The sequence below is a fragment of the Poromitra crassiceps genome (assembly GCF_964638095.1).
Source record: "Poromitra crassiceps genome assembly, chromosome: 4".
Lineage (NCBI taxonomy): Eukaryota > Metazoa > Chordata > Actinopteri > Beryciformes > Melamphaidae > Poromitra > Poromitra crassiceps.
In genome coordinates this window covers 52,910,429-52,922,569 of record NC_139626.1, presented here as the reverse complement: position 1 = coordinate 52,922,569, position 12,141 = coordinate 52,910,429, and the positions used below count along the sequence as shown (strand labels likewise).

Below are 12,141 nucleotides of genomic sequence, written 5' to 3'. Positions count from 1 at the left end.
TGCCGAGGTGCCATCAAAATTGATTCCAAAGTATGCAACAACAAAAAAAGTATCGTACCTTATGAAGTGCTCTACTATTGGTATCGGTATCATTTTCCTGGTATTGCTATTGGTATCGTCATTTTACAAACGATACCTGCAGCCCTAGTACCTCTCTTGCTTGACGCGTGTGTGTGTCTGTGTGCGTGCAACCATGAGTCTACTCGCTGTGTGTGTGTGTGTGTGTGTGTGTGTGTATGTGTGTGTATATGTGTGTATGTGCGCACCGTGGCACCCCACAGCGTTACACACAGTCCTTGCAGCCACATTCCACGGGCTTCTCCACGTCCTGGGTGAAGGAGGTGCCGTCGTCGCACTGGAAGGTGAGCCTGCGGCGGCGCAGCCTGAGGGGGGCGCAGCAGGCCCCCGGCGCCCCCCGGCACGCGCCCCCGCACTCCACCCAGGAGAAGGGCTTGGCCGTCTGGCAGAGGGCGGTGCCGCGCCGCAGCCGGTGGAAGTCCCTCATCGCATCGCCTCGACACAGAGACTCTGAGGGGAGAACACACACAGTGGCAACAAAATAAGTGGTATAGTTTTAATAAATGTAACGGTTTGTCTTGATGTATTCAAATATGCCTTCAGATATGACCGTGGTTTGTTTGTACATGCTCTTTTGTAACCAAACCAGAGCATGTGAGCGGAGCGGAGCGGGGGGATTTTGGCTTGAGCGGTGAGCGGGGACCAGAGCGGTACCGGAGCGAAAGTTGGAGCGGCACCGATCACCCGCTCAGTCCCGCTCCAGTTTTGACCACAACATGTTCGAACCCGAATGCATCGGTGCGTGGCCATGTGCACACCCGCTATTTTCTTGCCAGCTGCTGCGAGACGAGAAGGAAGAGAAACGAACATGCAGCCGACTCTGCTGAGCTCATGTTATTTGTAGTGAGCAATGCGCATTGCCCAGGCGTTTAAACTCAAATTAAAACACCCTGGCCTTTTTTTTCTTTTTTCTTCTTTTGAGCGGAGCGGAGTGGTGGGTGCGAGCGGGTGAAATCTGTATGGAGCGGGGAGCGGTCTGGAGCGGCCTTGAGCGCTGGAGCGGGTGGAAAGGACCGCTCCGCGAGCGAGGAGCGGTAATTATCACCGCTCCGCTCACATGCTCTGAACCAAAACACACCCACACTACTGAAGCCACTCCCCTTTCCGGAATGAACTCCTCCACCATGGAGCCGCGTTCAGCCATGCTTGTTTTTTACTGTAACAATAATATCGATAACGATACGATATGGAACACCCCTCCAGTGTATCTGCAGGTCTGCACAAAACCACATTACATTTTTTGGGGGGATGAACGTCTTTAAAGTGACGCTAACGTCTTTAAAGTGACAGTAACGTTTTTAAAGTGACGGTATCCTAGAGCAGTGGTTGTGGTTGTGGGGTCCGGGGACCACCAGGGCTCCTTGAGAGGGTTCCAGGGGGTCCCCCGGCACCGCTCGCTGAGTAACGCATGAGCGGCAAGTGGCAACCTCCGGGGCTGCAGCATGAAGCCAAGGCAGAAGTGCCAAAAGCGGCAGTTCCTCGAATGGCCACTTGAGGCTGGCTGCAAAAGCGAGTCAATTCTCATCGGCCCCCCATGTTAAAATGCCCGACTTTACCACAGAAATAAACATCTTTACAGACTGGTACAGAAAAATATATATAATTGAATTTCGCCGTTCATGATCCGGAGTCTGATTGTAGAAGTCTGTGGGAAAATGAGCCTACTTCTCACTTGATTTATGACCTCAGTAAAACACTTTTCTAATGAGTTGATGGTCTCAATCACTAGTTGGACATCTTCTTCAATACAGCAGGATGTCCATTTTATAAATGATGGTCCCTCTGTGCTCTGTGGGAAACCCCTGGTCTTGCGAGAGGCTCTAGAGGTGGGAATCGTGGAGTAACTCACGATACGATATGGTCACGATACTTGGCCCTCGATAACGATATTATCACGATACAGCGATTCTGCGATAATCGATATATTGGAAGAAATTTAACCTACGATACATCACGATATCTGTGTAACTGAAGAGAAAAAAATACCCCTAAAAGGCAAGAAGCAGGTATTATGTATTTATTAGCAGAATTGACATGAACTCTCTCAGAGTTCACTCACTCACTCATACCATTTTCGATACCACGGAGGAAAAGTTACACATTAAGTCTTTTTATTATTATTATTAAAACAAGAAAACCTATATAACCTACCTACCTATATAATTTCTAAAAGTAGATATTAATGATCAAACATTTCCATTCATGTAGCCTACAGTATTTATTTTTTTGTTTCAACTACAAACATAAATAAACGTCAACTTGAAACTATGTTTCAACTACCACACACAGCATAATATTTTAGCCTGTTTATTAAAAAAATAAAAAAATAAACATATCGATACTTGGTGCCAGTGTATCGATAACGTATCGCAAGTGGAAATATCGCGATACCGTGAGTATCGATATTTTGTCCCACCCCTAGCGAGAGCTTCTTCTGGCTCCAAATAAACAAGACTAGAAATATTGTGCGCTTGGCGTGCTCATTTCTAGCTGTGCATGAAAAACCCGGCCAGTAGATGGCGACGGTCAAAATTTCAAACTCAAGGCTTCCAAAACGGGAGTCCACAAACGAATGGTTGACGTCACGTCCATATTTGTATACAGTCTATATAAGTGAGTAACGGGCTCACAGGCCACGCCCCCTCCCTCCCTCACCTATATCACAGTTGTCTCCGGTGAAGCCTTGGTCACAGATGCAGCGTTCTCCGTCCTCGGTCTGCTGGCACTGTCCATGCTGACACTGCAGCCTCTGGCACGGGCCCGCCTCCTCTGCCCCCTGCAGGTGACACAGGGAGCCGCGGTACCCCTCCTCACAGTCGCAGCGGTACGACTGTGCGTCCAACGCCACGCACACACCCTTCACACACCTGGGAAGAAAGCAGAGAGGCAGGATGTGGCAAAACAAAGGAGAAACCACATGAAAAAGGACTTTCAACTTTGATCTAAGTCAGTGATTCCCAAAGTGTGTGGGCCGCGGCCCACTGGTGGGCAGTGGCGGTACTGCGGGTGGGCCGCCAGGAGCATTTCTTTTGAGGCGGACATTTTTCGACCAATACAAACTACCAAATGGATCGTACTTGACTAGAAGGCTTAAATAATACACTAACAAACTAGGTTACACCACCCAAATCAGTGTTTTTATTTTACTATACACTTTACTATACGCTGGAACTTGCTGGTGCTAATGGCGTTACCAGACTCCATCCACATCCACAGCAACATTACTGTGATTTGGGTGATGTACCCCAGCCTGCGAGCTTTCAAACCATGTCAGGCTCTTTTGAATTCAATGTATCTAAAAGCAAAGAAAAGTGCAGTGCATTGTTTGGAGAGTGGGAGGAAGTGATGCGTGTGCATTTTCTTTTCAAAATCTCCTGCCAAATCCCACTTTAACCCCTGTGCAGGCAAATACTTCTGATGAGTAAGGGGGGGGGGACATGTTGGCAATAATGGCTTTTGGGTATTTTGCTGAATTGTTTTGTATGTGGATGGATTATTAATTTCCTGTCTGCTCAAGTTCACATGCTCTGTTAATGAAATAAAAATATATAGGGCAGAGGTTCCCAAACTATTCAGACCACATATGTACCAAACCACATTTCCCAAGTACCACTTCCCACTGTGGCTACAAACCCCCCCCCCCCCCCTGCTTAACCATGCAGCATCAGAAAGGCTAAATACTCGTAGGCCTCTAAGGCCTCTGTTTGCGAATCAGACCACAAATAACCAACACATGAACAGATAAACATCGTATTTGCTGCTCTTGAGTGCCACCAGGTGGATCCTCGTGAACCACCAGTGGCCCTCGGACCACACTTTGGGAATCACTGATATAGGGAAATACATCATCTTAGATCTTAGTTGTGTGTGCTGATCAGAGTTGTGATTAAAGGATTGGGTGGAAGATGTTCAGATTTCAAAGTGGGCCCCACCAGCATTCTTCAGTTTGGGAACCACCTGATCTAAGTCAATCAAATGAAAAGGTGAATGTGAATTGGCAATATGTACCAGCTTTAAAAGAGTCAGACAATCACTACTACTACTTCCATGTCGGGTCACATTTTAGAATAATATTAAAGACATTGAAACTATGAAATAACAGAAACCTGGAATGATGCAGTGCCCAAAATAGTGTGAAACAAATCAAAACTATTGGATATTTTACAACTGTGTGTCTCTGTGTGTGTGTGTGTGTGTGTGTGTGTGTGTGTGTGTGTGTGTGTGTGTGTGTGTGTCTTTGTGTGTGTGTGTGTGTGTGTGTGTGTGTGTGTGTGTCTGTCTGTGTGTGTGTGTGTGTGTGTGTGTGTGTGTGTCCCTGTGTGTGTGCCTGTGTGTGTGTGTGTGTGTGTGTCTGTCTCTCTGTCTCTGTGTGTGTGTGTGTGTGTGTGTGTGTGTGTGTGTGTCTGTCACTGTTTGTCTGTCTCTCTGTGTGTGTGTGTGTGTGTGTGTGTGTGTGTGTGTGTGTGTGTGTGTGTGGATGACAGAGGAACAAATCACACGGCAAGTCAGCACTCCTCTGATTGGCTGCACAGCAACACATCACACCTTAATGATCTCACAAGCCGCAACAAACCACACTCACTTGTTGCCTTGGCACGGGTTAGCCTCCGTCGCCATGGTGACAACATCTGCTGCCGCTGCTCCAGTAAGGCCTCCTGTGATTGGCTGGTCACAGTGCTGTCCTGCCCAGCCTGGGTGACAGTGACACTGGGGACCCTGTGTTCAAGAAGTGGAGAGCGATGCCGAAGCTGTCACGATGCATCATACAAATGTCAGGTTTACACACAATATTAAGACTGGCACTGCATGAAAGAGACTGAGGCAATGTCCACACGGAGACGAGTTTAGGTGTATCCGCTAAAGTTTTTTCTGGTATAGACGTTTCGTCCAGACGGAACCAACGTTCTGGGAGTATACGCAATTTTTTTTAACCGGGTCCCAGAGTGAATAAATCTGAAGACGCCACCCTTGCATTTCCATGTTTACAACCCATATGCATCTTTCCTGAACCGATGACGCCATAGCCCCACCTCTCTCCGCCAGCAACAATGTAGGCTTACAGTGCACTAGCGTTCGTGCTACAGCAGCTACTGAGCCTGTTAGGGCTCTTGCAGCGAAATATAATGCTCCTCTATTACCACCGTCAGCAACAAGTGGACACGGAGAACAGCGTGTACAACATCCTCAGGGCTCCACAGCTGACTCTTCCCATCCACCCCTCCCCTCCCTTCATCGGATATTTCCCAGAAGGCTTAGCGGCGGCTAAGTTTTTACAATAACACAAACAAAATCAGGCTAAACATGTTAGATAGAAATAATATTTATTTTTAATACAACATGCAATTCTGGAATATTTTAATATTGGACAAAATGAAATGAAATGTAAACCCTGAGTGTAACGGGCATACTCGGGATGCTCTATATATATCCCTCGCAAATACAACGTGAATAGTGAAGTGAGAGCTTTGACGACCACACAGTTGCACTGTGATGTGGCACTGTAACTGCTGGCACTGCATGAAATAGACTGGACATTAAGACTGGCACTGCATGAAATAGACTGGACATTAAGACTGGCACTGCATGAAATAGACTGGACATAGACTGGCACTGCATGAAATAGACTGAATATTAAGACTGCCACTGCATGAAATAGACTGAATATTAAGACTGGCACTGCATGAAATAGACTGAATATTAAGACTGGCACTGCATGAAATAGACTGAATATTAAGACTGGCACTGCATGAAATAGACTGAATATTAAGACTGGCACTGCATGAAATAGACTGGATATTAAGACTGACACTGCATGAAATAGACTGAATATTAAGACTGGCACTGCATGAAATAGACTGAATATTAAGACTGACACTGCATGAAATAGACTGAATATTAAGACAGGCACTGCATGAAATAGACTGAATATTAAGAGTGGCACTGCATGAAATAGACTGAATATTAAGACTGACACTGCATGGAATAGACTGAATATTAAGACAGGCACTGCATGAAATAGACTGAATATTAAGACTGACACTGCATGAAATAGACTGAATATTAAGACTGACACTGCATGGAATAGACTGAATATTAAGAGTGACACTGCATGAAATAGACTGAATATTAAGACTGGCACTGCATGAAATAGACTGAATATTAAGACTGGCACTGCATGAAATAGACTGAATATTAAGACTGGCACTGCATGAAATAGACTGAATATTAAGACTGACACTGCATGAAATAGACTGAATATTAAGACTGGCACTGCAAGAAATAGACTGAATATTAAGACTTACACTGCATGAAATAGACTGGATATTAAGACTGGCACTGCATGGAATAGACTGGATATTAAGACTGGCACTGCATGAAATAGACTGGATATTAAGACTGGCACTGCATGAAATAGACTGAATATTAAGACTGGCACTGCATGAAATAGACTGAATATTAAGACTGGCACTGCATGAAATAGACTGAATATTAAGACTGGCACTGCATGAAATAGACTGAATATTAAGACTGACACTGCATGAAATAGACTGAATATTAAGACTGACACTGCATGAAATAGACTGAATATTAAGACTGGCACTGCATGAAATAGACTGAATATTAAGACTGACACTGCATGAAATAGACTGAATATTAAGACTGACACTGCATGAAATAGACTGAATATTAAGAGTGGCACTGCATGAAATAGACTGAATATTAAGAGTGGCACTGCATGAAATAGACTGAATATTAAGACTGACACTGCATGAAATAGACTGAATATTAAGACTGTCACTGCATGAAATAGACTGAATATTAAGACTGGCACTGCATGAAATAGACTGAATATTAAGACTGTCACTGCATGAAATAGACTGAATATTAAGACTGTCACTGCATGAAATAGACTGAATATTAAGACTGTCACTGCATGAAATAGACTGAATATTAAGACTGACACTGCATGAAATAGACTGAATATTAAGACTGTCACTGCATGAAATAGACTGAATATTAAGACTGACACTGCATGAAATAGACTGAATATTAAGACTGTCACTGCATGAAATAGACTGAATATTAAGACTGTCACTGCATGAAATAGACTGAATATTAAGACTGACACTGCATGAAATAGACTGAATATTAAGAGTGGCACTGCATGAAATAGACTGAATATTAAGACTGGCACTGCATGAAATAGACTGAATATTAAGACTGTCACTGCATGAAATAGACTGAATATTAAGACTGGCACTGCATGAAATAGACTGAATATTAAGAGTGACACTGCATGAAATAGACTGAATACTGACACTGCATGAAATAGACTGAATATTAAGACTGGCACTGCATGAAATAGACTGAATATTAAGACTGACACTGCATGAAATAGACTGAATACTGACACTGCATGAAATAGACTGAATATTAAGACTGTCACTGCATGAAATAGACTGAATATTAAGAGTGACACTGCATGAAATAGACTGAATACTGACACTGCATGAAATAGACTGAATATTAAGACTGTCACTGCATGAAATAGACTGAATACTGACACTGCATGAAATAGACTGAATATTAAGACTGACACTGCATGAAATAGACTGAATATTAAGAGTGACACTGCATGAAATAGACTGAATACTGACACTGCATGAAATAGACTGAATATTAAGACTGTCACTGCATGAAATAGACTGAATATTAAGACTGGCACTGCATGAAATAGACTGAATACTGACACTGCATGAAATAGACTGAATATTAAGACTGACACTGCATGAAATAGACTGAATAGGTGAAAGCTATGAGTCCTTATTGACCTCACTTGTTAAAGGGACAATGAGTAATCTATCACTTTCATCAACAGGTCTGTAGCACAGCTCAGGGGACATTCACACCAAAAGCGTTTTTTTCAGTCACAACGCTATGAAAATCATGTTGAGAGCGATTCCAGTGCACGGAGCGTTTTTTTTGTACTCCGTTTCCCCCCCCCTGCAGTCGCGTGCAGTACAGATAGCAGCACAACAACCACATGGACGGTAGCCAGCTAGTTTTGTCTGTTTGATGTTGTTCACTGTCAACATGAAAGCCAGATTATTGCCAATTCTGGCAGCAGCGGAGGTTGAGGATCCCTCGGGAGGAGAAAAGGTAGAAGTGGAAAAGACGAGCAGCGCGCTTTTCCTCTAATGTTCAACTTTTTTCAGCTTAAAAACGCCCATAGCGCTCCTCCAAAAACAAAAGACGCCACCAGCGCTAAACGCCAGGTGCGTTCATTAAAAGAGGAGCACGTTTAGCGCGTCCGCGTGAGATGAATTGCAGAAAGACGCTGGCAGCTCCAAAAGCGCTTTGGGTGTGAATGTCCCCTTAAAGTGGTTTGTCAAAATAAACAGTACACAGTCTAGCCTAGTCTACATCTCCTGTCTACTGCTTCAATCCCACGCTCACATCTGGGCTCAAACGAACGGACGAAGCGGCTGTACCTGCTTAATAATACTGCCTTGGCTTGTAGTGATGTGCGGGTCACCCAGAACCCACCAGGTCGCGTGGGCTGGCTCGCCCCGCAGTCGGTCTGGGGTGGCAAATTATGAAAATATCGCGGGTGCGGGCGGGGCACGCTCAGAACGTGACAAAGCATTTAGAGCAGTGAAACACGCAGAGTTAACCCTTTATTTATGAACTCTCTCTCACACACGTAGGCCTACACACAATCAGACAGACAAGGCGACTCTGAACTTGCTGTCTGCACCTGCTGCACTCTCTATAGCCTACATGGAGTAAAGAAACGCTTCAATGAGGTAGCCTATGTGCTCTCAAAACAAACATTTTGGAAGGATTATTCGCTGTATTTGAAGTGTCCATAAAACTAATGCCACCGCAAATTTTCTGTTGTGGACTCGACTGTGATCTATTTGTCAACTTTACTGCAACGTGAGTAGGCTACGTGACCAATTGAAAACGCATGAGGTAATTAAAAGAAATCAGACAGCGAGTCTGAAGCCGTATCTGCGAGCCCTCTGCACCTGCAGGTGCAGTAGTTGGTCACGTTGCACGCAACGATTGAGAGCGCATGAGGTAATTAAAAGAAATTGGAAGGAATAAGAACTGGTTCTGTAGCCTACCTCTACCTGCTACCTCCATTTGAAGACCTTGGATTCATTGCAGAAAGACCGATAATAGCTGAGTTTGTAACGCGACGAAGCAGAAAGAAATCAACACATGAAAGCAGCCGCGCAACGCATGTGAGTGTCTGTGTGTGTATGTGTGTGTGAGAGAGAGAGAGAAAGAGAGGGGGGGAGAGAGACAGAGTTACTTTGCACACCTTGGAGAGCTCTGCTGTGGGCCTCCTGAGTCCAGAGACATATTACATGAAATTGGCCGTTGCGGGCTGCTGGGTTGGGTTGGGTTCGGAATTTTCAGATATTTTAACGGGCCGGGCCGGGCGGTCTGGCTCCAATGACGGGTTGGGTTGGTGCGGGCCTTAAAAAACCCTGACCCGCGCATCAGTACTGCTTTGAGTGCTTCCTAATACTTCTTTGAGTGCTTTGTCAGTACAAATTCCAAAAGACACTTGAGGAGGACCTCTGTTAGATTATCATTCAGCCCCCCAAACGTTCATTCATTCATCTGTACTCTGGCTGCTTAATCCATTTCAGGGTGACTGGGCGGGGCGGGTGGCTGGAGCCTATCCCAGCATGCAATGGGGGCAAGGGCATAACTTTGGTTTGAGAAGTGTGTGTGTGTGGGGGGGGGGGGGGAATAACATGTGAAGTCTGGGCTTTGGTTTGAGGTGAAACCGTGAGCCGCTGATTCACCATGCCCCCCCCCCCCCCCCCCCCCCCCCCCCCCCACCCCCAGGTCCCCTCGGTAGGTTCGACTCCTTCTTCTTCTACCTAAAATATTCAGTTTGCCGCTGGCATTCTCTCGATCCCCAACACCCTTCCCCCCATCTCTCTCGCTCTCTTCCTGTCTTTCTCTCTCTCTCACTCATCCCCCAACCTCCTTTTTTGAAAAATCATACTGCTTTGTCAATAGAGAGAGAGAGAGAGAGAGAGAGAGAGAGAGAGAGAGAGAGAGAGAGAGAGAGAGAGAGACACTTGAGGACATGGGACAAAGAGAGCTTGATGTTTTGCCGTTTATATTTCGAAATTAGATTTAATTGAAACGTCTCTCGTGGGAAATTTGGTCTCAGAAGTAATAGGATACATGAAAGAAAAATAAGCTACTGTACAAATAAGTGCTGGGCGATAATTCAATATTATTGTTCATCATCTTTCAGTGGAATCATTTCGGGATGATGAGATCATTTTGGGATATAGTGAGTGACACACAATCCTACCGTCTTAATTGGTAACGACGCACATTTGACTGTGGACAGAAATTAAGTCTGATTTTTTTAACGAATATTATTTATAACATTTATCTAGTTTTTGACACCGCACCTAACATTACCATTCACCATTCGGTTCAATTGGATTTCAGAAGATTTTGCATAATGTGAGTCATACCGTGATATATTGAAACAAAAGAATAATCTTTGTGATTATCGTAATATTGAGGGGGGGTGGGGTGTGGGGTGGGGGTGGGGGGGGGGGGGGGGGGGGGGGGCTGTGTGGCCCACCTGAGCGGCTGTGGGCTGGCAGAGGCCGTGCAGGCAGTAGACCTCTCGGCAGGCCTGGCAGCCCGGCACCACCCCCGGCTTCATGGTGCTCCTGGTGAAGTCCTGCAGCTCGTGGTTGATGTACAGGTTCCTGATGCAGCCGTGCAAACTGGAGGTGTTGAGCGGCTGCCAGGACTGACCCACAGAGGGCGCCACCTCCTCCGGCATGCCTGGAGAGACCACAGAGAGAGAGAGAGAGAGAGAGAGAGAGAGAGAGAGAATGTGACCAGTTTGCTTCCCTGTGACATCACAGGTCCACAGGAGACCCTGTCTTACCTCCTACATACAGAGGTGTCTCTCCTGTCTTACCTCCTACATACAGAGGTGTCTCTCCTGTCTTACCTCCTACATACAGATGGTCACTCCTGTCTTACCTCCTACATACAGAGGTGTCTCTCCTGTCTTACCTCCTACATACAGAGGTGTCTCTCCTGTCTTACCTCCTACATACAGAGGGGTCTCTCCTGTCTTACCTCCTACATACAGAGGTGTCTCTCCTGTCTAACCTCCTACATACAGAGGTGTCTCTCCTGTCTTACCTCCATACAGAGGGGTCTCTCCTGTCTTACCTCCTACATACAGAGGGGTCTCTCCTGTCTTACCTCCTACATACAGAGGTGTCTCTCCTGTCTTACCTCCTACATACAGATGTGTCTCTCCTGTCTTACCTCCTACATACAGAGGTGTCTCTCCTGTCTTACCTCCTACATACAGAGGTGTCTCTCCTGTCTTACCTCCTACATACAGAGAGGCCTCTCCTGTCTTACCTCCTACATACAGAGGGGTCTCTCCTGTCTTACCTCCTACATACAGAGGTGTCTCTCCTGTCTTACCTCCTACATACAGAGGTGTCTCTCCTGTCTTACCTCCTACATACAGAGGTGTCTCTCCTGTTTTACCTCCTACATACAGATGTGTCTCTCCTGTCTTACCTCCTACATACAGAGGGGTCTCTCCTGTCTTACCTCCTACATACAGAGGTGTCTCTCCTGTCCTGTCTTACCTGATACATACAGAGGTGTCTCTCCTGTCCTGTCTTACCTCCTACATACAGAGGGGTCTCTCCTGTCCTGTCTTACCTGATACATACAGAGGTGTCTCTCCTGTCTTACCTCCTACATACAGAGGTGTCTCTCCTGTCTTACCTCCTACATACAGAGGTGTCTCTCCTGTCTTACCTGATACATACAGAGGTGTCTCTCCTGTCTTACCTCCTACATACAGAGGTGTCTCTCCTGTCTTACCTCCTACATACAGAGGTGTCTCTCCTGTCTTACCTGATACATACAGAGGTGTCTCTCCTGTCTTACCTCCTACATACAGAGGTGTCTCTCCTGTCTTACCTGATACATACAGAGGTGTCTCTCCTGTCTTACCTCCTACATACAGAGGTG

The 12,141-nt window shown here is 45.7% G+C and overlaps 1 protein-coding gene across 1 annotated transcript in view; it reads right to left on the bottom strand.

Moving 5' to 3' along the window:
* Window positions 1-283: 283 nt before the first annotated feature.
* Window positions 284-12,141, bottom strand: part of LOC310775837 (slit homolog 1 protein-like) — a gene marked incomplete at both ends in the record, with an annotated part of 171,414 nt that continues 159,556 nt past the window's right edge. Inside the window, 4 exons of the mRNA XM_083635964.1 lie at window positions 284-528; window positions 2,734-2,945; window positions 4,661-4,794; window positions 10,709-10,917. Of these exons, the coding sequence (XP_083492090.1) occupies window positions 284-528; window positions 2,734-2,945; window positions 4,661-4,794; window positions 10,709-10,917 (800 nt within the window). The remainder of the gene's footprint in view (window positions 529-2,733; window positions 2,946-4,660; window positions 4,795-10,708; window positions 10,918-12,141) is intronic.